Below are 24,242 nucleotides of genomic sequence, written 5' to 3' on the forward strand. Positions count from 1 at the left end.
CACCCACACACACACCCACACACACACACACACACACACACACACACACACACACCCACACCCACACCCACACCCCCACCTCTTAGTGTCGCTGTCGCAGAACCGTTGCTGTTTGGGAAGTGGGTGTTCTGGTTCTGAGTCTGTCCCTTTTTGTCTTCTCTCTTTTGTTTCCTTCTCTTACTCCCCTTTTGTGTCTCATTCTTCTCGTTTCCTGGGTGTGTCTTTGTCATGCTAGGGTGAACATCCACGTTCCTTTTCTTAACCTGAGTTGTCCCCAGCCTAATCTGGTATTTGTCTCCCATTCAGAAAAGTTAGGATATGGAGCCGTTTTTCCATTCCCTACTCCCTCTTACCACTTGCCTTTTCCTTGCAGACCCGTGGGGAAATGAGAAAGAATCACCGGCTGGTAAGTTGGCTTTGGGAATTAGAGAATAAAAATCTGACAGAGAAAGTATGACTTTCACTGACCACCTCCCTCTCCACTCGGGCAGAAAATTGGCTTCTTCAACCAGCAGTACGCAGAGCAGCTGCGCATGGAGGAGACACCCACTGAGTACCTGCAGCGTGGTTTCAACCTGCCCTACCAGGATGCCCGGAAGTGCCTGGGCCGCTTTGGCCTAGAGAGTCATGCCCACACTATCCAGATCTGCAAACTCTCTGGTACAACTGTAGGGGGGTGAGAGGGGCACCCTTCTTATCACTCATACTTAGGAACTCTACCTACAGGCAGAAAGCAAGAGGAACCTGGAGTTGGGGGAGCTTCAGCACACACATAGGCACACATAGTCATGGTTCAACTTCAGAGATATGATGGTAGAAAGTGTGATGGACCTCCTTGTTCTGTGCTGCAGGTGGGCAGAAAGCCCGAGTTGTGTTTGCAGAGCTGGCCTGTCGGGAGCCTGATGTCCTCATCTTGGTGAGTGAGCTGTGGTAGAGAGGACACGGGTAACAGTAATGAGATGGGGGAGCTGTAAGTGCTGAGTCATGGAATTCCTCCTCTGCAGGATGAGCCAACCAATAACTTGGACATAGAGTCTATTGATGCTCTGGGGGAGGCCATCAATGAATACAAGGGTGGTAAGTCAGAGCATACCCCCTCTTCTTGGGGACCAAGCTGTGGTGTCCTTGAGCTGGAGCTCTCTTCTTGTGTGTTCTGATTCCTTCCTTTCTTCAAAGCGGTGATCATCGTCAGCCACGATGCCAGACTCATCACAGAAACCAACTGCCAGCTGTGGGTGGTGGAGGAGCAGAGTGTCAGCCAGATCGATGGTGACTTCGAGGACTACAAGCGGGAGGTGCTGGAGGCCCTCGGTGAAGTCATGGTTAACCGGCCCCGAGAGTGAGCTTTCCTTCCTGGAGGTCCCCAAGATACAAGCTTGTGTGGCCTTGAAGTCCCCTGTTGTCTCCCTGTCACCAGTTTGAAACCTGCCTCTGGCCTGCAGCTGACCCAGCAACCGCTCAGTCACGTGAAGGTGGAGCGTTGACTTGATGTGACCAGGTTATCACTATGATTGCTTTCTTTCCCCTGAAAGACTTGTCTGTTCCGCTTCTTTTCAGATAACTGAGCTGACTTTGTCCTTGACATTCCTCTGAACAAACAGAGGTGACCATTATTGTGAGATTCTATCTTGCCAAGCTTATGTGGCCTGGAAGGCCCCTGATGTTCCATTTACCTCCCTCAGATGCCTGCCTCGGGCCAGCTACCTGCCCCCTGGTCTCTGCGTAGTGCTTTTCTTTCCTAGTGGACTTCGTGCTAACTCACTGATACAAGCGGTTGTTGGAGTGCAGAGCTGGAGGCCTGTGCTGTTACTCAGCCCAGGATTTGGTGCCTGCAGTCTCTGTCTGGTGGGAACTTGGGGTCAGGAGGGGGATGCTGCTAAACTTGAACCTTCCTTTTCAAGAGGAAGGAATAAAGGAAAGGAGAGGAGTCGCTGCCACCTGTTACTGTTTGGAGGTTCATGGGAGCCGGAACTGTTCTCAGTCTCGCTTTGATTTTTTAGCAGTATTTAGCATTGCCTCTTCCCCACTAATACAGATGGATCTAATTTGCAGTCTCACTGCGCTGTAGAGAGTGCTTGCTGTTTCAGAACCCTCCCTCCCTTCCCCCAGCTCTTCAGACAAGGGGAAGGAAAGTGATTGATCCCTTCCATCAAGGACACTCGGCTCTCACTGTCCAAGTTGTCCTCATGAATGAGGATGTGCTTTGTCCTGTGGTCAGAAACCAGAGTACTGATCCTTTCAGAAGTGATGAAATCAACCAGCCGACGTGTAGTGCTGTGGGGTATATACAAGAAGGGACAAAGTCTGCCTTCATTCATAGTCCAGTTAGAGAAGACTTGAAAAATAAAACACAAGCTTACAATGTGACATGATTAATCACCACATGGGTTGTACTCTAGATTCTGAATTGCTCCATACTCAGGATTATTCAGGGCTTGATTATTTCGCAGGATCACTTGAAGATAGACCTTAAAAAATATTAACGATTTGAATAATCAGGGAAGGGGTGGGGACGTGTTTCAAAATTAGGAAAAGAGCAGATATAAGACTTGGAAGAAAATCAAGGCTGTTTGGGAGTTAATGAGGACTCATGACTGGTGTGGCCATTTTTCTTGTAGAATTAGGTTGGAGAGGTAGTGGTGGTTGGGTAGAGTTTCTAGGTAGTGATGTGTGAGGTAGACTGTAGAAACTTACAGGATAGACTCTAACTTCTGGTATGGGGATGAGGTGACTAAATTCTGAACCAGGGTAATAGAATAGGAATGGAAAAGAACAGGATATATGGAAAGAGCTAGATGTGAGGGTTAGAATAGAATGATCAGGAGGTGTATCGAGTTCAGAGGAGAATATGAAGAGCTATTTGGTTTGTCCACTAATGGGGTGACCTTGGTTAAGACCTTGAGTTTGACGTCTCAATGAGAAATATTAACTGGATTGACCCTGAGTACAAGGTTCATACTGTAAGTGAAGGTTTGGTGTGGAAGGTTTGATAGTTGCAAAAGCACTGTTAAAGGATATCTCCAAATTAGAGAGAAACACTTAAGGAACTGGAGGGCAAAAAACATCAGGGGCTTGTGCCGGCACCTAAGTATGTTATATATAAAGTAATTTCATTTCTAGCGTTCTGTGAAGTAGATGTATCAGAACAGTGGGAGTCAAGCATCCAGTCCACCAGTGGGGTGACCTTGGACAGGCTGCTTTGCTTCTTGGTACCTGTTTCGTTATCTGTAAAAAGAAGGTGATAAATAGTACCTACCTCAGAGGGCTGTTAAGTGGATTAGTGTGTAATTCTTTGTAAAGTGCTTAAATTCTTCCATTGAAATGTATTTTATCTTACTCTACATTTTATGCTTAACATTTTCAGACCATTCACTAGTCTAGATGAGATGATACATAACATATACAGGAATATTATTTATAAAATGAATACCAAAATTTTTATATTTCAAGCTTTTGATCACTAATTTCACTACAAGTACTTCAGCTCCAGGATAACTTCTGTCCATGAACACAGATTTCATTTATTTATAATATGTATACTATAACTATAACTTAGATATGGACAGAAGTATGCAAAAAAATGCAATGCAAAAGGAAAATCATTTACGTAGTATGGTTTATAGGCAACTGGAAACTGGAATTTTAGCAACAGAAATCTTATTTGTAAACAATTTGATTACCAACAAACCATGCACAAAGTGGTATATAACGAGCACTATTAAAAAAAAAAACAAACCCATTGCTGTTGGGTTGATTCTGACTCATAGCGACCTTATAGGACAGAGTAGAACTGCTCCATAGGGTTTCCAAGGCTGCAGTCTTTACAAAAGTAAAGTAGACTGCCACATGTTTTCCTGCAGATTGGCTGGTGGGTTCGAACCACCAGCCTTTCCGGATAGCAGCCGAGCACTTAACCACTGCCAACAGGACTCCTTAGTTTGACTCCAGTGTCCTGGTTTTCTCCTCCCTACTCTGTCCTAAAGGGCCAAAACTAGCCAGGATAGGATTGTGTTTTAGGAACAAATGCAGTTCAGGGAAGAATGTCAGTGCTGTAGTGAAAATAATCGTCAAGACCAGGGAAGAGCCTCTAGGCCATACTAGACTCAGATGGGCCTGGAATATCAGAATTTGTTGCTCTTCTGTGGCCTGTAATGGGTGTAAACCAAGAAAGATACCTCAACTGGTTCTTCTAGGGCAGTGGTTCTCAAAGTGTGGTCCCAGACCAGCAGCATCAGCATCACCATCACCGTGAACTTCAGCAGGAGTGCTAGGATAGATCACACGTTGTAAACAGTGCTATAAAGGAAAAACATGATGCTGGGAGAGACAGGGCGGGGGTGTCCTTCAGATTGTTTAGGGACGCTTTCTCAGAGGAAGTAACATTAAAGCCAAGACCTGAGAGGAGGAACTGACTAGATGAATGGAAAGGAAGAGCCCTCAGGGAATGGACCAGCATGAGGATGGGAAGAGCTTGACATGGTCAAGTAACATATGTGGAGCTTAGATCATGAGTAAGGGCCATTATAAGGAGTTGAAGTGATTCTAGGATTGACGAGAAGCTATTGGTGGTATATTAGCAGGAGTGTGAATTGATCTGGTTTTTACAAGATTGTTCAGGCTGATGGGTGGAGAATATGAGGCAAGGGGGAGACCGGGAGAGGGGCTGCCAGACCAAGTTAGGCATTATCTTGGAAAGAAGGAGATGCTCTTCCTCTGAAAAGGAAGATAATGTGGACTTGGGCATTTTCAGAAGGAGGAATGGCACTCGCATTGGATGGGACTCACTTTCTTAGTATTTTGGTGCCTGAGAGAAGAGAAAGTTTGCCAACTAGCCATGAGTGTTGAACCAATGCTAGTATTTGTACTGAGCCACAACGGTGGGTTTTATGGTTTGTCACCGTTAGATTTACTGCATGGGAACAGGGATATGAGAAATAGAATAATGATGATTCAAATTGGAGATGACTTGGTAGGTCGGAGGGAGGGGAGTTTGAAAGAGAACGTCTAAAAATGGAAGGTATTTTCTTGATAAGGGCCACATATTTAAAAAGTTAACAGGTTTGGATTTTGATGGAAGATTGGAAAGAAAATGGTTATGAGTTCATTTTTAAATTGAAATATAGAAAAAACTATTAAAACCAGCACAAACTCTTTTTTAAAGATTCTCGTGGCCTGTTGCAGGAGACAGGGAAGAGAGTGTGAGAGGCAGGCAGCAGATGAAACCAGAGGGAAAATACCCAAGATTGTGACATGTTCGTTGGGTTTTGTACTTGAACTGTGTACTTCATTGGTATTTCACCACTTAGCTTGGCCCTTGATTACATCCCTTCTGAGGCCTTCCTTTTCCAGCGCAACAATAGGCTGACTGACAAGAACATACCAAGACTTGGCAAAGGATAAAAGGTCCCATTAGCCTTACTAAATGTAAACGAGGCCTGTGAAATTAAGTTGTTGCCCTCGTGTGGCCAGTGCTGGAAATAACAGCCAAGACGTTGTGTTCCAGTGCAGTGGTTCTTTTCAAAGGGTGATTTCTGGACCTGCAGCATCACCAAAACCTGATTTTGTTAGATTTGTTAGAAATGCAAGATCTTGGGATCCACCCCAAACCTATGGACTCAAACTCTCCTGGACACCGCCCCTAATCTGCTTGTTAACAAGCTCTCCAGGTGATTTTAATGCACGTATGCATGTAAAAAACCAGTTCTCAAACCACACACCCCAACATTCTACCCTTTTCCGCGTCTCTGCACCCCACATAAAAATGCAATATGCTTGTTGTGTGTATTTTCACCACACAAAAAAAATATAATAGACTTTGATTTCTGGTTCCAAGAATAGCAGAACTTCAAATTTAAAATTAATCCTATCACTCCATGTTCTGGTCTCCAAAACTTCCTGTCTGCATAGGAGTCATATCAGCTAGGCCCTCAATTATCTATTTTTAAGAAATAAAGGCTAGATGTGTAATTACTTGTAAAGTGTTTTAAATTCCTTTATTAAAATACATGTATTTCATGTTACACTCTATGCTTAATATTTTCAGTTCACTAGTCTAGATATATAAAATATACACGAATGTTATAACATGAATACCAACATTCTGCTGCATCTTCTAGCAGCAGCCCCGTTTTCCTCTACAGAGCCACATTTTGGGTAAGAGCAGTTGACGCTGTTCCCATTCCTGGCCTCTCACCTTCTCACTGAAAGTGCTCTGAAAATCAGCAATAAGCAACCTGTTTCCTTTCTTCCTGAAACTGCTCTTGAATTTTTCTCCTTCAGCCACACTATCTGCTCTTCTTATGCACCTGCCCCTCCACTCAAATTGCTTCTCTAAGCAAGTTCACAGGGATGTTAGGTTCAACTGTTGCTGCTATGCCAACACCAAGTCTGCAGCTTTCAGAAGCTCAGCAAAGAGCTGTTTGCTCCCCAAGTTCCCACTGCTCGAAGAACACTGACCAGTGGATCTACCTGCACCCTGTATTTAGCATTCTATATATTTTTCAAAGCATTGCTTCAGTACTTAATACTAACTCTGCAACTAGAAGGTAGAACAATTGTTAAGTGCCATCAAGTAGATTCCAACTCACAGCATCCCCATAATGGAATTGAACTGCCCCATAGCATTTTCTTGGCTGTGATCTTTATGGAAGCAGATCACCAGGTCTGTCACAGAGCCACTAGGTAGGTTCAGGCCACTGACCTTTCAGTTAGCAGCTGAGCTCCTGCAATCATTGTGCCAGCCGGGGCTCAAGAGAACAAGTATTAAATCTGTTGCCATGGAGTCGATTGTGACTCATAGCGACCCTGTATTAGGGCCATTTAGATGATTGAAAGACTCCACAAAGGTTTGCATCAATGTACTTACAACAGCTGATACTAGCCAGGCCACCTTTAAAGAGTCCAAACACACCAGGGGTTAAATAAGCTGCTTCTCTTTCCACTGTTTATTATTAATGTACAAAATATACAAAACCAAAAGAAAAATACTCGTTCTCAAATCCATTGTGGCTCTAACCCAAAACCCTGCACAAAACCCAACCAATCCACTGTTTTCATAGAAAACAACTGATGCTGAGACAGGTGAAGGAGAGGGCTGGGAAAGGGCAAGCTCATCTTGAATCCACCCAGGGTGGCACCAGGTGGGAATTCCGGTGACTGAGAGGGTGAGGAAGCTGGAAGTCTCACACTGACAACGTTCTGGATGGGGGAAGAGCAGGCCGGCTCCCAGAGGCAGTGCATGTAGTGTGACGACAGACCTGGTGCGCGGGCTCAAGTGGATGAAAGTTGGTCTCACTGATGTGTTTTAAAAAGTCTCTAGAATGAGCTGTAGCAAAGGCAGACGAACACCTTGGCCCTCACCTATGCCAGCTAAAACTTTCACTGGATGTAGACAAGAATTTGCCATCACTGAGCCTAGCAGACCCATGAGGCAAACGATGTTCACAGAAGGTTTGCAAAGTCTTACTTGAGAAAGAACTCCGAATGTAAAGCCCGTGTCAGGGGAAGGAGTGGGGATGATGTGTTCCAGAACTCAAATCCAGCCTGATTGAGCCCTCTCAGTGCAGTGGGATAGACAATACCCCTTACCACCTCCCCACCCCATGAGGAGTAATGGACTTGGCTGGGATGATTTCATAAGTGCAGCAGATCCCGTGTCAGAGTTCTATGTGCATGTGGAGGATCCACAATAGGAGAGCAGAGGTGTTCTCCAGGATAACCAGCTTTAGGTTCTCAGGCTAAAGGGTAAAACTGGAAAGGGGTTTGGGGTACAGGGCGAATCTCCTCAAAAAGTGAAGTCAACTGGGTCTCCTCTTCAGCAGTCCAGGGGTACGAACATGTTCAGTCTCTCTCCTCCACAGACTGGAGGAAAATATGTACATCAATGTGCACCAGTGATCAGAAAACCCCCAGGAACCCAAGCAGGTGGGAACTGAGGGGGCCGGCTCCTCATCAGCTGGGGAAAGGGGGAAATGGGCCTCACAGAAGCCATAATAGGGTGGAAGGAGCAAGGCTGCAGTCCACAGGGGGTTGTGTGGGTGGCGCAGATAGGTGGTCCCTAGGGCAAGGGGGGCCCATTGACACCCGGGTGGTAGAAGGCACAGTTGTTCTCATAGCGGCAGTTGCCCTTCATCATGAAATGTCGGCAAACAGGGCGTTTTGACATGTCTGTGGGAATGATAGTGGACTGGTTAGATAGGCACGGAAGAGATTAATGCCACCCTCAACCACTCCCCCACAGTCTATGGGATCCTAAGAAATGTCTGTCAGAGACACAGTCTTGGGGATTTGAGGGAAGGAACTGCCATGCATGCTGGGAAAGCAAAAAGGAGGCAGACCTCATGTTCAGTCTGGCAAACCCGGAATACAGACTCTCACCAAAAGCATATGGGGGCAGGAAGTATCCTCACCTCCTCCATGGCTGTGGCCTCCATCATGCCCTCGGTGGCCCCCTCCTCCATGGCCAGGGCCATCATGGCCACGGTGCTCATGAGGGGGTGGCCCTCGATGGTCGTGGCCTCGGTGCCCAGGGACATCATGAGGCCGGTGGCCATGGGGCCCCCCATGTCCAGGACCTTCATGAGGGCGATGTCCACCACTTCCACCCATGCTTCCACCAGGGCCTTCATGGGGGGGTCGATGTCCACTGCCCCCACCCATTCCTCCGCCAGGGCCTTCGTGGGGGCGATGTCCACTGCCCCCACCCATTCCTCCACCAGGGCCTTCATGGGGACGATGCCCCCCACCTATGCCACTGCCAGGGCCTTCATGGGGACGATGTCCACTGCTGCTGCCCATGCCCCCACCAGGGCCTTCATGGGGACGATGACCCCCACCTCCAACCATGCCCCCACCAGGACCCCCTCGTCCATTTGGGGGTCCTCCTCCAGAGCGACCTCCTCTGGCCCCACGGAATGGAGGAGGAGGAGGAGGTTCGTTTCCTCCTCGGCCACCACGGCCTCTATGGTATGGGCCAGGACCAGGTCCTGGACCCCCCCGCATTGGGCCACCCCGCATGGGGTCACCTGGGCCATCCCAGAAGGGATCACCTCCTCGGGGAGGGGGTGGGGGACCCAGGAGACGTGGACCTACTGGCCCACCAGGACCCCCAGGGCCTCCATGGGGACCTGTATATAAAAAAAGATAAAGAGACAATATTAATTGCCTGTGACACTCAGGAACCCCCATACCCCAGCCTAAATCACCTCCTACCTTTTTGTCAACTCTACACTATTATCAGGCCTAAATTAAGCAAATAAGCCCACTCACCACCTACCTGGCATAGGTCCCCCAGGGCCAGGGGGGAAGTGCTGCATGCCCTTGGGGCCCCCAGGGCCTCCTGGTGGGAAACCATTTGCTATTGGACCAGGGCCTAGGAGTCCATGTGGCACTGTGATGAAAAAGGGAGTACAGCCATCAGCAAGCTGATTCCAGACAAACGACATGGCTTCTCATTTCTAGATATGCTCAGATGCCCCAAGGGACCCCAATCAATCCTCTCAGACCAACCTAGAGAGCAATGCCCTCTTCTGCCCAGGCTTCCCCTTCCATTTCTTGCCTAGTGGCAATACCCTGCTCTTCAGGATCTGTGAAACCCTGCTTCCCCCAACTCTACTGCAGGCTTCCTCTCCGAGCCCTGAAGATTACCCAGCATCTGCTTGATCTTGTCTGAATAGTCTGGTTGTTTCAGCAGTTCTTCTGAGGGATGACTGTTTGGGCTACCCTGTGAGGATGTAAGAGGACAAGGTCAGTAGACAGCAAAAGTAACAACAGGTAGAGAAAGAGAGCCAGAACAGGAAGCTGAACTAAGTGGGAAGATACGGAGAACTAGGGTAAAGAGAAAGGGAGACAGAAGAGAACAGTCAGGGAAGTTCCATAGAAAGTGGATAAAGGGAAAGAAGTCTCATACCATGATGGAGGTAAGGATCTCCTGGACATTGATGCCTCCTCCTCCAGGGCCCTGGGGGCTCTTCCCAGCCCCCATGCTGCCCATAAGATTGGCTAGAACAGGAGGTAATTTGGAGCCACCTGCCCCATCAGGTGAGCCACCTGATCCCCCAGGCTCCAGGGTCTCAACATATGGGGTCTCATCCATGGAACACTCCTGAAAGAAGAACAGGGAAAATCAGGACTAACAAAGAACAGGAAGATATTCTCACATGAAAGACACATTAAAATCAGTGATCATCACCACCACCCACAGACTCACCTCATCGAGGGGGATGAGTTTAGGGGGTATGGGCTCATAGGGCTCAGGATCAGGCTCATGAGGACTATCAGGAATGCCGCAGGCAAAGGAAGAAAGAAGAACGAGAGTCAGATTACTTATTCCAGACCTCAGATTTCTTTCTAATCTCTACTCCCTTCTCAATTATCCCAGGTCATGTTTCCTTCTGGACAGGACTCCAAGAGCTCTGTATCCCTGGCAGGAATCCCACTCTGCTCACCTCTCCTTGTTCAGGAAGAGCTCCTGAAGGATCCCCTTTTCCCGCTCAGCCTGGATGTATCGCTCCTGGCTGTTGCTTCCAGGGGTGACGAGCGGTGAGGGCAGAACCAGGGGCCGGGGGCACACCCAGGGCACCTTCTCCTCCATGTTGTCATGGCTCAGACGACGGGCTGTCTCAAATGCATGTCGGTCTGACAGTATCTCTCGCTTAGCTGCCTCACCAAAGTCCTTGATCTTATTCACATTTACTATAAACAGGGAGGAAAAAAGCAAAAAGGGAAGTTAAGAACCACCTAGTCCTTTTCAAATTTCCCTATGCCCATCTATTATTATATAGCACACTTGACCTCTTACCTCGTTCAGTTTCATCCAGTTCAAAATAGAAGTATTCCCTCAGTTTGCCCTCCTCAGGCCACGTCACGGTTTTCCTTTTCCTGCCTTTGCGGGTCAGTTGGCTGGGATCTCCAGGACTCTCCACTGGCTTCGCATCCAGAGCCCCTGACTCCAAAGAGGCTGTAAGCAGAAAAGGTATCAGACCCAGATCCTTTTTTTCAGCAAGCCTCAAAAACCTGACCCAGTTTCTAGACTCACCTGTATCCATGAGCTCTGGGACTTCAACAGGGGGTACTGGGGTCCCTGGACGCTCTGTGTCCATGGCCTCAGAAGGAGGGACTGGCTCTGGGGAAGAAGGTTTGGCTGTGCTTGGTTCTGTGCTTGTTTTCCCTTCAAAGGGGCTTGGCTATTATGAGAGAAAAAGAAGTTAATGAGCTGACAGGATGGTCAAGGCAAAGAATTAAGTCCAGCGTCCTAGAAAACATACCCCAATGGTTCCTACAAAGGAGGATTCTGTCTCTAACACTGTCCCACCCCGCCTGTCTACAGCCAAGGCAAAATTCCTCCTGTTGTCCTCCCTAACCACTCCTAGCTGCTGTGTCCTTCCTTCTATTTTACTCCTACACCCTGTCCCTGGGACCCACTTCCCAGGGCCCATACCTTGGCAGCTGTAGGTGACAGCACCTTCTTCTTCTTCTTAATTTTGATGCCTGGAACAGGGGCTGAATTGAGAGCATCCAGAAAGCCAAGGCCCTCCATAGCTAAAAAAGGAAAAAGCGTAAAATGGAATCATCAGACCTCTTTCACAATCTTATTCCAAAGTGGAAAAAGGCTGGGCCAAAAATGGGCTGATGGAGACCTTGCCTCATACTATGACACAATAGCCACAAGGTGGTCAGGATGCACATGCAGGAGGAGTCACACAAATTGTTATAATGTCTTTCTTTTGGCAGGTGCTGCAACCATGGGTTTGGACAGGAACTAGAGGTCAGGTAACTAACTGATGTGAGCACTTGCGTGCAGGAGAGAAAATCCTGCTTAGCTCTGAGTGTCCCTAGTCACCAGTCACCGAACGATATGCCTCCCTACCTTATCTCCAAAATTTCTCCTAAGTAACTATAAAAAAAGAGTTAAAGACGTGCAAGCATTAGAGGGCACTGAAAAATCAAAGAGGAAAAGTTTTTTAAAGAGAAAAACAAACTTCCTAACTCCCACGACATTCATTCCTATGAAAAGAGCTTGCTCTCAATTCATCCCACTTAAGACTCACGTTGTGGAGGGATGATCTTCACTTTGATCTCTTTGGTGGCATTGGGTGTTGTGTTGAGTGGCTTGTATTTCTTCTCTGCAGGGGGGACAGCATCTCCTGGAGCAGCTGTGGAACTGCAGAAGACAGACTGTTAACACTACCACCAGCAACTGGAGCTCTGACTCATCCCTTCCTCCCCGACTCAGGTTCACAGAGCCACTCTATTCTGAAACCCAGAACATGCTCCTTACCTCTGCCGCTTGAGGGGGATGGGTTTCAGGTTGTACTTGTCAGAAACCACCACTGCACTGGCGTTCTTCTTCACAGGCACCAAAGACGGTGTCTCTAGCTCTAGTCCTGGAGGCAGAGACGTGGTGTGGGCAGCTGAACTCACCCCCCTACCTTCCTGGCTTCTCCTCCCTGTTCCCACCCCCAAGTCTTCATCTATCCTGTAAACTCTTCCCACCCCCCGACCCCAAAGCCACCCCGCAAAGCTTCTCCCACTAGTCTGCCCTCTTCTACAGGTTTAACAAATCACAAATCAAACCATTCCACCACAAATCTCTGGGTGTGCATATGCCCACGGACTTCCCAAGGCTAACCAACAGCCTTACCAGTGGAACGGAACTTGGCATGACTAGGAGCTGTGGTTCGGAGAGACTTGGGCTTCTCCTTCTTCTTCTCTGGGGCCTCCTCAGTCCGGGTCTCAGCCTTCACCTCAGTCAAGGGTCGCTCAGGAGGAGTGGTTCGACTCTTTCCTTCTTCTTTACGTTTCTTCTTATCTTTTTCTATTGCAAAAGACACAGAAAAAAGGCGTGTACTTATATAAATACTGTCATTCAGAGGTGCAGTAGGCTTGGGGCATCTGGAGGCCAGATCCCAGTGGGAAGGACAGAAATATAAGGGATCAAGTATGAAAGAGCTTACCAGCAGGCTGGGTACTGCTCTGGGAGCGGATGACAGCCATCCAGTCACTGACAAGGACTGAGGCCAATTTCCGGAGCTCTGTAAGTGAGAGAAAAGGGAAATGCCTGAATAAATGAAAACGCTAATTCCTTCAGTAACAGAAAATAGGGATGTTTGAAAATGTACTGTGAAATGGAAAAAGTCACCTAGCGTTTTTAGGAGATGAGATAGGCTTAAAAACCAAACTCTAAAAACAGAATCATAGAGTTGTTTTCTACTCAGATTACGTTCAACCCTGATGCTTTCACAATACTGGGGAGTGAAAAGAACTAACACTGATTACAGAATGTGTGCTAAGAACTATGCTAGTTGCTTTACATGTAATCTTATGGAATTGTGACAACACCCTGAACACGTTAGCCCCACTGTGCAGACACAGACACTGAAGCTCTGAGACTAAGGTCACAACACTGGGAAATGGCAGAGTTGACACTGAAAGCAGTGCCTGAGCTTTTCCCCTAACCACATGCTACAAGACAGAAACTGAAATCAGGGTAAAGGCAGGCGGAGGTAGACACAACATCAAGGATCTGAAAGGGCTGTGAGGTACAAAAAAACACTTTTTCTGTGTTGTCCTAAAGGGAAGCTTAATGCAAAAGTTTCAAGGAGGCAGATTCAGGTCAATATTAAAAATGACTTTCTAGACAACCTTTTTCCCTAGAACGTTGCTATTGATAAGGGCTAAAAAAAACCCAACTGATTGTAGTAGAGGTGAAGAGAGAGCTTTAAAACAGACCAATTTAGGGTTGGAGAAGCAGAGTTTATCTAGAGAAAAAAGATGGTCCAAGAGTTTAAAAATAAAGAGTAAAATCTATTTCTAAATACACGAAAAAATGTTTTTATAGTTCTTCCCTTTTGTTCTTGGCGAGTAACACCTCTTAACTATGACCTCTCTTCTTGCCAACATTTCCACTTAAAAATTCATTTAATAATAAAATTGTGGTAAAACATTAAAACCCAACTTTTCAAAATAGTCAAACAACTGGCAATTTCTGTACCTAAGGCAACACGAACTCCAAGGCATCCCAAGGATTAGCCTAAAACCTTTCTGAAGTAATTGACACTATGGTCTGGTGGGACTTAACTTACAGTTAGTTGGGCAAGGAGTGAATAGATTTCAAAATCTGAACAATTACAGAATAATAAATTAAATCCTTATTCAAAGAAGGCAACGCAATTCAGTCAGTTGGAAATAAGTAACAATATACCCGATGGTAAAAAAACAAAAACAAGAACAAAAAATAGGAAATGATTTCATGGGGTCCCTTGTGTTTTATGTAATACTATAAATTATGATTCAAGATACTCTGAGAGACCACAAAAATAGCAACCTGCTCACTCAGTATCTCAAAACTAAATGGACCCGAAAACTGAACTAACATGACACAAGAATGGGAAAGAAAGGAATATTTTTTAATTTCAACAGTCTGTGAATTAAAACAAAACTGGGATCCTTTATCTTGGAAGAGTGTTCCCAGTGCTTCCTCCCACAGCCAGAGGAACTTTGGATAGGCTTACCCAGGGTTGGAAGCTCCCTCCATACAAAATAGGCCAAAGCCTCTTACTGAAAGGACCTAAAAAACAATACCCTTCATTCAAAGAGCAATCCCGTATTTTTACACAGGATTCTGATATATTATTGCTCACTTGGTGGGAAGAGTAGTTATCTTGTGCTTCTGGTTTATGTACTGGCCAGGGATTAAAGAAATCCCTAGTATTTAGAAAAGGCTATGACTTTCTGGAGCCAGACTCTGTTTCTAAGCCAGAATGTCTGGTCCTTGCCAGGAGCTCCAAAACTCTTTGTCTTAGGAAAGTTAAGACTCCGTCATTATCAGATCTATGCTATACTCAAAGAGTCAGAATTTTGCCTATGCCCTACAAGAATGTTCATTGGTAGAATTTTTCAATAGAGAAAGTAAACTTTTAAAAGAGAGAAAGCAAGACAAGGTAGGAAGAGGAAGGAAGGAGTGAAGGGACAATCCAAGAATGGGAGAGAAATGAAGGTCATTGTGTGGAAGTAATGGAGAAAAGCCCATGACACAGGGAAGGGCTGGCACCCTACCTTCATCCTCACTTGACTTGCTCAGTTGCTTCACCAGCTTGGCTGTGTTGTTCTAGGAGAGATGGGAAGCAGCAGAAAAGTAAATGCCAGGAGGAAAAGAAACCCACTCAGAACTATTACCCCCACAACTCACAACCTCTGGATAGTCCCCTAATAGCAATTAACATTTATACGGTACTTTACTTTTTATAAAACCATAATCTTTAGAACAACCCAGTTAGACAGTTGTGATTATTTCCATTTTATGGAAAACTGAGGCTCAGATATATGAAAGGATCCAAGCCATACACCTATTAAATGAGATCAATTTGAACCAAGTCTTCTGATTCCAAATTCCTGTTTTTTCTACCACTCTACCTCACAAGGCCCAAACAGCCACATCAGAATCTTTGTGTTTCTCATCTGTTAGGCTAAACAGAAAAGGAAGAACCAGGGTTGTAAAGAATGAAGGTACCTGCTTGAGATGGTCCACAGTGAGTGGTAGATGCTGCAGGGTCAGTAGAATTTGCTGCAAGAGGGGAATGTTGTTGGTTGTCTTTGAATATGTCAGCCAATTATTAAGAAGCTTGTAGCCACCAACGTCAATAAATCTGCAGGCAGGTAGAAGGATCATCTTTAACTCCCTTCCCTGGGTTTCAGAAGTACCACATGCCACGCACCTAGTCCTCCATCGACAATCTAGGAACCTCATGCCTCACACATCCCCCCAACTTCTAACTACATCTTCCCATCCCAGCCACCCAGATCCCTACTTACTTGACCAATATTTCTGGCGAGCGGGTCTGCAGGAGAATGTTCAAGTAAGTGCATCGACTCACCATCTTTCGTGCTTCCTTCATCAGACTGTAGGAGATGAATTAAGATTAGAAATGGAGTAGCCAGAGTGAGCTTCTTCTTTCAGCAGAAGAGTCTACTATCTGTGGGAGTGCCTAGAGATGCCTGATGACTTGGGACTTTGCTCCAGAGTTGGAAGGTCACACAGGCCTCTAGAAGGGTGGGATGGATCTGAAGTGACACAGAAAACCATGGGACGGTGGAAGAAAATTGAGGAGGCTCTGAAGTCTCTGATCTGGGGAGGTGAGCATCACTGCTTTCCTAACACACAGGACCCATCTGAACCTGCTTCCAGGTAAAGAGTCCTAGCCCTCAATGACTATCCCTCAGTGGTCTGTCTAAGACTGGCTTGGTCATTTGCTTTTCCTTCTGATGGGAAAGCTGAGAATCCCTGAAGGAAAATGACATTTTGGGTATTTGGAGCATGACCCAAAACAGAACCAAGAATCCTGTCACTTGACTCCCCTGTGCTCAATCCAAAGTGTGACCCCCTTGGGAATGTGGACACCTAAATCTCCACCTTCTATTAAGGCCAGAGACCAAGAGATCATCTTTTCCTATCACCTGTCCTAAAATTACTGGATTTGAATCCAATTCCACTGACATTCCCTTTCCTCTCAAAGACTCACTCCTGTCTGCCTTAATTGGAGTCGTATCGTTACATTCAATATCCTCTACCTACAATGAATCCTGAGGGCACAGACTCACCTGAAGATCTTGGAAATCCCATCCACACTCTTAACTTCCCCATCTCGGTTAAGGAAGCTATCCAAGCCCTTGAGAAGCTCTTTGGGGTCTATGGGACCTGAACCCATGATCGTGGTTTCTAAGACAAGAAGACAAAACAAACAACACAGAATAAATGAGGGCAAGAACAGTCCCAGTATGCCCTCTAATAGTTCCCCTCTCTGTATCTGACAAAATATGACTATTCAATCTATATTCAAGTGAACTCAGCATTTTCTAGATAAAATCCAACACCGACCATCATCACTACTGAGAAAAAAGCCCTGGCACATTACGCCCAGGATTAATACTGAATGGGAAGACAATTAGAGGACTTGGGGGGCACAGCCTTCTGTCTCTCCCAGTTATAGCCTTCCTAGGACAGCTGAACTTTAGACTGTATTAAAAGAGCTAAGATTCGAGTTCCCATAACAAGATGCTCAACTCTCCAAGGCACTTTTTGCTTATTTTTAGGATCTCTCTCCTCTCCTCAAATGCTGATAAATTTGGCTGGCTTGTAGAAAACAAACTGTAGCTTGATATGAATTGGGCCAATCTTGAGTGCCTGGGCTAAATGTCTTACAAGATCCACTGCCTTTGAGCTTGGCCTATCAAGAGTCATAATTACCAAAAGTGGCAGAGTATGTTCTGCTTGCACCAGTGGACAATCAACTGAAACAGTAAGTGACAGAGAAGAAAACAAAACTTGAAAACAGACCCTTTCTCCTAGAAACGGAGACGGATGCAAAGGAGATCAAGCAGGTCTACCTAAGGCTTGAATAAACTATAACTCATTAGCCAAATACTGCACAAGTGTTTATTGTTTCAAAGTTATGGGCAAGCTTGGTTGTGGTTTCAAAAGCAAAGACAGGAATCTGATCTTTTATTCTCCCCCTAAATTACACTGCCTTCTAAGATTCGCAAGAAAGGTCTGAAACTAGAAACCACGTAGGCAGCAAAAATAGAAAACAATAAAGCTAAAGGCTTGAAAAATGCCACTGAATTTTAAATAGCTCCTTTGGACCAAGTCAGAAAAGGGGTTAATTAAAAGCTACACTAATACTACGTGGCTGCTAGGCCAGTACCCAAGTTCCAGGGAGGTTTCACGATAAATATGGTTCTGGCTGGGATTTTTATCTACACTGCCTAAAACACTGGCTTCCAGAAAGCACAAAGAAAACCACCTCAGTAAGATCTGCATTGGTAAATAAGGCTAACACTGCAGAGGACACAAAGAGAAAACACTCTCCTGCATTTAATACAGAAATAGCAGACACAATACCAACAGAGGGTGGAAGAAATCAATGTTTCTTATTTCACAAGATGGCTACATTGTCTTTTGTGCAAAAGCAGAAGAGGTTTCTTATAAAATAATGCAAATTAGTTCTATATGTTCTATGACAAACCAAAAAAAACTAAGTATAGCAATTTCAATCTTTTAATACTCTCAACATATTAAATGTATTAGTCCTAATAGCCTAGGCAAAAAGAGGCCGAAAGCAGGGAGGAGGCAGCCTGGAAAAGATAGGGTGGTGGTACAGACTTGGTTCTTGAGATCATAACCTGTAGGTAGAACATAGAGAGAAAAGGAAATGAACCAAGCAATGCTGAGAGGTGAGCAAATCGGGGTTAATTGTGCTGTTGCTGCTGCCGCCCTGGAATTTCCATGAGGACAAGCAGAACCTGAGGTCAGAGGAAAAAATATTCAAGTAGAATAAGGATCAGATTAGAAGTCCGTGGGCCAAATCCATTGAAATATGCAATTCTTATACCCAAAGACAGAAATAGGGATAAAGTAAAATTTCCCATGTAGTTGAGACACTATAAAATGATATATAAAAACTATAGAGAGATATACAGGTACTATAAAGAGACATAAAACAGATGTCCCATCTGTTGGAGACTGGAAAAGCAATGAACGGTTCCAAAAATAACAGTGTAAATAATAACCAAGAAAAAAAATTATTCCTACCATTAGGTTCCACAACAAAATATATGCAATTTGACAAAAAGCCTTGAATCAAACTAGGATCACTTCAAACTAGTCACCCCTAAACAGCTGATTCCACTAATTTAAACCCAGAGCTGAACACACATAACCTTGGAGAACTCCTTTTGCATATCCAGCTACCAAGTAAGCAAACAGGCTTGCCGCCCCTATTTCTTTCAGGAACTCTAAAAACATTTAACAATCACCTGGGCTCAAACGTTCCTTCACGTAAGTGGGTGGGAGACGAGAGAAAATAACCATTCTCAGAGATAAAGGGACCAAAGAGTACAAAGCTAAAATCTGTGTAGTTCCTCCAGCCAGGAACGGGACTCAGGAACAACTTTTTAATTCCCATTCAAATAACCAAGGAAGAACGAGAGACATAATCAAGGGAAGCCAGGAGACAAAGCAGAAGAAATGTTAAAGATTAATTTTCCATTATTCGTATTTTGGAAATATAATTAACCGAACTGAATTTTGTCTTGGGCACCAAATTTGTAACTGGGCTTTCCCCCAGGCAGATTAGTCTTTACCCATTTAAGATTAAGGACCTCCGTCCCCACTCCCCCCCCACCCCTAAACATTTTACAACCTAGTTTCCTTACTATGAAGTCAGTACATTTTGAAAAAAATTGCAAGGCACTCAAGTGGAAAGGAATGAAGAGCTTAACATTCCTGACACAGGCCTAAGGCAGAAAAGGCAAAAAAAAGTTGGCCAGAGAAGGCAGGAGCAGTGACCAAGTGTCACCTACTAATGACCTGGAGCCCAGTATGGTAGTATGAGACAGCTTTCTGGAACCAAAATAATCCAGGGAATGTTTTCTTTTAATGTGCTAATTTCCTTGAAGGCACACCATACAGAACGGAGGGGGAAAAGGCAACCCCCTGGCCTTTTCTTCACCTTGTCCTAAGCTGAGATTTCCTTATGGACAATGTTGGTATCAGAGACAATGCACAACTGGCAGAAGGCAATTTCCTACAGATCTTACCAAAGATAAAAAAGTCCAGAAAGGGACACTGATTTCTGCCTCCAGAATGGATTTTACTTGAGAGTCATCCCACCTAAACAGGGTGAAAAATGTCTAGCTTGGCTAAAGTTGTTCCATACCCACCACCAACGAAACAGGAGTGAATTGATTCAGGATAAAAATTCTATGCAAGTCAGAGCCCTTTAAAAATAGATCAGAACTATCTTCCAACAAAGAGAAAAGGAATCCTGTATTACTGTAACGTTGAGGGGTCTTAGTACTTCTGGAAATGAAAATGCTTCGTACTCAGCCCCTTGTATTCCCTTTCCTCAGTGTTTTAGGCATTTCCTAGTGTGCCTCGAAAGTGGATTGAACTTGTCTCTCAAATGATTCACAAAGTCGTACCTCTCTTTTAAGTAGTAAGCTCCTACTTATCCATCATTCTGAAAACCTGGTACATGACCTCCCTGTTTATATGCCTTTCAATAAGGAATCCAAAATCACTCCCCCCCTCCCCACTCCTCATAGGAAAGGATCCCAGAATAGAACTCTGGCCACCAACTACAGGGATCAGGCTCTCCAAGGTTCTCTGGATGGATCTGGTTTTCCTAGTAGACCTTCTTGCTTCCCATCTCCCATGTTAAGGAAGATCTTCTTTATTAAGCCCCTGCTCGCTAGAGATCAGGAACCCCAGTGGGTAGAATGTTCAGCTCCCAAAGAAGCTATGCTGCAGAGGCACATGACAAACTGCTTAAAAGATAAAAAAAAAAAACTTGTGATCAATAGACATGTGAAGAGTCCCTCCCATCCAATCTAGAAGTTTAAGTAATAATTTGGGAGTCCATACCAAGTAGAAAATTAGCCCAAGTCACCTCAGGACAGTTGTACAAAATGGCTTTCCAATTCTGTCTAAAACCTCCACCTTTCAATGCAGATCTTTAAAGGATAAAAAGTATACGGAGATTCTGAGAAAGATTTGTGACTTTGGAAAAGTTGCGAGGAAGAAACGTAAGAGACAGGACACCAACTACCACTCTCAGATAGGGCATGGCTTTCGAACATGCACCAAATGCTACAGCACGAGTTAAAATGGAGAGGACACTATTTTCCCATCAACGTTTAAGGAGTTTTTAGAAGGGGAGGAAAAAGAAATTCAAAAAAAGTGGCTCTTTGGAAAAAAGAAATGAAGGTTGTGAAATGTAATTAATACCAGAAAGGTTTTGCTTACCAGAAACCGTAGCTTGATTCCCCCTGCCTTGAGTTTACCACTGCCGCCTCTTTTCCTAAAGATTCACTTCTCATCCTAGTACCAATGTACAGGAGCTAAGCAACTGGAGAACGTGACACAGCACTGAACACAAAGAGTTTATACCCAAACCGAGAGGCAGGAATAAGGGCGATTTAGAAGGAAGTCCTAAAGTACCCACTCTCCCCCGTATTCTCATTACACAAAACGATCAAATGCAAGAGGCCCAAGGACTGGTTCCTGAGCAGAAACGGCACATTTTGGTGTTATTAGACCCCATTTGTCTACTCAAGTTACTTTCTCAAGCCCTTGTCTTTCCCCAGTATACCCCCAACACACAGATAAACACAATCACACACTCCCCGAGAGCTTAAAGTACAGTTGAGGTTTGACTGGCAATTGAGTGGTGAAAACTTCCAAGCAGTTGTGATGCATGAAAGGTGAACATCAAAGCAATGGACTCTGACCACTAAATTAAAAACTACAGCTGCCCAAGGAGATGGGCAGTCTCAAGACGTAATTCCTAGCAGCTTTTTTTTGCTCCCTTTACGATAAAGGGTATAAAAGACTACATCTGAAGAAAATAAAAACAATTTCTTCTCCCGTCTTCTCCTTAGCAAGCAGCCTGCTCAGAGTCCAGAAGGCATCTGCTCAGGGGTGGAGTTTCAAGAGGGTGGAGAGTGGAGGAAGAAAGCTGATTACATCACCTTTCAGTACTGCTCCTCCCCCTTGACCAAGTTTCTAAGGCGGCCCTAAGCGCTGGATGGCAAAGGGGAAGAAAAGCAACAAAGAGGCAGAGACGCCATCTTGTAATGGAGAAGAGGACTCAAAACTAAAAAGCTATCCGGCTCTGCCGGTAACTACGATTACATTATAAAACACCCCTGTTCGGTTAACAAAGAAAAAAAAATTAAAACCAGCCCCCCGTGCTGAATAATCTTTGACCTATTTTTTGAGTAAGAGCGTTGTGGGAAAAACAAAATTAAAATAATATTAAAAATAACAATTTTCTGGGAGAATTGAATTTGCAATTGAGGTTCAATCTACCAACACCGACCACCCCCTTCCTCCCAATAAAGGGAAAAGGGGAGGACTTGGACCCCTCTCAACAAATGGGTTGAGGTGGGAGGACAGGAGAAAAATGGGTCAAGACACAAACTGCAACGCCGCTTGGAAGACAAAAGGACAAGTCGCCATATTGAAGCAGGGAAGAAAAAAATTGCTTTTAACGACACAATCTTTTAGAAAGCTAGCATTCAATTGCACTAAATGGTTTTTAAAGTTATACTCCTGAATTCCACATTTCCCAAACTTTCCACCCTCTATTTAACTGTATCCCTCCCTTCCATAAAATAAAGTTAAAATGTTAAATCATTTTTGCTTTTAAATAACTTATGCAATCTGCAACAATTACAAGACATTCTTTACTTTTCCAACTATTATCCTGTATGTATTGGCACTAAGATTATATTTTGCCCTAAATTAAGTGTCTTGCAATCTTTATTCCTAGATTGCCACCTATTTTAACCACACAAATACCCCAAGCAAATTACATTAAAATTGATTTAACAATCATTTAAAGTCATAGCCAGCTATTATTTCTCTCTGCCTATCTCCTTACCCTGCAATCTTTATGTACAGATTGCTTATTGATCTGGCCAATTTAAAGATGCCCCTGCTCGTCTCACACACAAAGAAGTGGGACTTTTGGGCCACAAGATCCACCATCTTTTGTATGTGAGCTCATTAACCCTTTTGAAGACTGCTGCTAAGCAGAGGAAAGTAGCCATTCCTCTTTATAAACATACACTTATGGCTTTGGCAGTCTGGAAATTGGCTGGATTACCAAGGGTTAACCGTCAAAATCCTCACTTGCTGGCCCTCCCTCCACCCTCTCCTTGCCTGCAGTTGGGCAGGGAAGAGGTAGATGGTAGGGGAGAGAGAACACGACTGTTTAGACCCAAAGGCCCTTCTTAATGGAGATTAAGTGACCGAATCGGTCCTTCTCCAGTTCTCTATTTGTTCTATGATCTCATTTCTTCCTCTCATTATTTTTGGTTTCACAACGGGAAACGTTGATCTCTTGTTGCAAGGCTGGTTTTTGAAAATTCGACACTTACTATCCAATTTTTTTGCGACGTCAGCACCTCGGGCTCAGGGGGAAGGGGATTAAAATTTTGGAGGAAAAAAACAACCAACCAGGACCCAAAACTCAATTATTTGGGGAAGAAGGGCCTCATTGGATCAAAAAGTCTCTTAAAAAAATCAAAGGCCAACTCAGTATTCATCCCCCCCCACCCAACTCCATTTAGGGAGGGGGGGTCGTAAAAAAGGTTCTGAGTGGATTCAAAAAATTTAAACGCTGGATGAGTGAATTTGGGTGGGTTTAGGATGGGAGGGTGGTTGATTATTTTTGCAGTTATGTGGTGACGGTCCTTCGGCCACAGATTTCAAGTCCCAAGCAGCGTGGGCTGGTGGGGGGCAAGATAGGTGGGAGGGAGGGCAGAAGACACAAGTGGTTGGGCTGGTGGCTGCTGTTTTCCCTTTCCCCCCTCTCAGGATCCTTTCAAGGGCTTAGATGTTGCTGCGGCTTGTTTCTTTTTTTCCTCGTGGCCGGCCTTTCTTTCTCCAAGAAAATTCAAACCTGGGATAAAAGGAACACAAGGGAGAAAGACGTAATCAGTACCGATTGCTTTTAAAACACCCAAGAGTACCTTCTTTTCCCAAAACATACTTCCAAATACCAACCCCAATGCAGCCGCTTTATAAAAACCCTGTTTCTCAACTGAACCCATAAATACTCTCCATTTCCTAGTTCAACGCTCTCCGCAAAAATCTACCCTCAAACCAACAAATCATCAAAACTTACCTCTAAACGAACCCCAGAATGGCGGCTGGCCGCTCGGGAGGAGTCTTTTATACGGGGACGCCGCCCAACGCGCCCAAACGTGCTAGAGAAACGCCCTTGTCGCGAGACATTGTGCGCGAGGCGTGAACTCATTGGCCAACCTGAAAGACAACTCGCGAACTGATTGGCTAGCTTTCCTTCGCCTTCGCTCTGCCCTTCCCCCTAACTCCCTCTTCCGCCTCCTTCCTGCTCCCCCTGCGTGTTCGTGACCGCAGAGCCTAGCACCGCCCTTTCCCCTGCTTCCACAACTTCCGCCCCTCGCGAACACTTCTTACCCTGGGTTGAGATAACTGACTGGGCGCATGCGCACTGAAAGGATCCTGGCCAAAATCGCCTTCGAAATTGCTTGAAAAGCAAGCTGTAAGTATGAGATCTAGAAGTCGTAGTGGCTAGTTTAGAAAAAATGCAATTTTGAGGTCGAATTCGATTGTGACGCAGTTGAAATTGGCTTCCCCCCACGGCCCCCCCTTTCACGCTTCCGTCCTGACGCAAGCGCGCGGCCGCCTTCCGCACTGC

General features: G+C 45.1%; 2 protein-coding genes across 8 annotated transcripts in view; one reads left to right on the plus strand and one right to left on the minus strand.

Annotated features, from left to right (window-relative positions):
* The window catches only part of ABCF1 (ATP binding cassette subfamily F member 1), a 16,074-nt gene extending 12,568 nt beyond the window's left edge, over positions 1–3,506 (plus strand). For all 7 annotated transcript variants that reach the window (XM_004390365.3, XM_023725282.1, XM_023725281.1 and 4 more), the window contains 5 exons: positions 374–406; positions 492–660; positions 852–916; positions 1,005–1,077; positions 1,177–3,506. In XM_004390365.3, coding sequence (XP_004390422.1) covers positions 374–406; positions 492–660; positions 852–916; positions 1,005–1,077; positions 1,177–1,343 — 507 coding nt within the window. In that variant the 3' untranslated portion in view covers positions 1,344–3,506. The remainder of the gene's footprint in view (positions 1–373; positions 407–491; positions 661–851; positions 917–1,004; positions 1,078–1,176) is intronic.
* Positions 3,507–4,966: 1,460 nt separating this feature from the next.
* PPP1R10 (protein phosphatase 1 regulatory subunit 10) lies at positions 4,967–19,122 on the minus strand. Its single transcript, XM_023725286.1, has 18 exons — positions 16,597–19,122; positions 15,811–15,897; positions 15,509–15,644; positions 15,055–15,106; positions 12,954–13,031; positions 12,641–12,814; positions 12,278–12,383; positions 12,048–12,160; positions 11,438–11,538; positions 11,036–11,183; positions 10,799–10,957; positions 10,446–10,692; positions 10,208–10,271; positions 9,908–10,102; positions 9,646–9,721; positions 9,275–9,388; positions 8,409–9,125; positions 4,967–8,166 (listed from the first exon to the last, which is right to left on the minus strand). The coding sequence occupies exons 1-18, from the start codon at positions 16,701–16,703 to the stop codon at positions 8,057–8,059; spliced, it is 2,784 nt and encodes a 927-aa protein (XP_023581054.1). The 5' UTR covers positions 16,704–19,122; the 3' UTR covers positions 4,967–8,056.
* Positions 19,123–24,242: the final 5,120 nt, after the last annotated feature.

The sequence above is a fragment of the Trichechus manatus genome, unplaced genomic scaffold, assembly GCF_000243295.1.
Source record: "Trichechus manatus latirostris isolate Lorelei unplaced genomic scaffold, TriManLat1.0 scaffold00295, whole genome shotgun sequence".
NCBI lineage: Eukaryota > Metazoa > Chordata > Mammalia > Sirenia > Trichechidae > Trichechus > Trichechus manatus.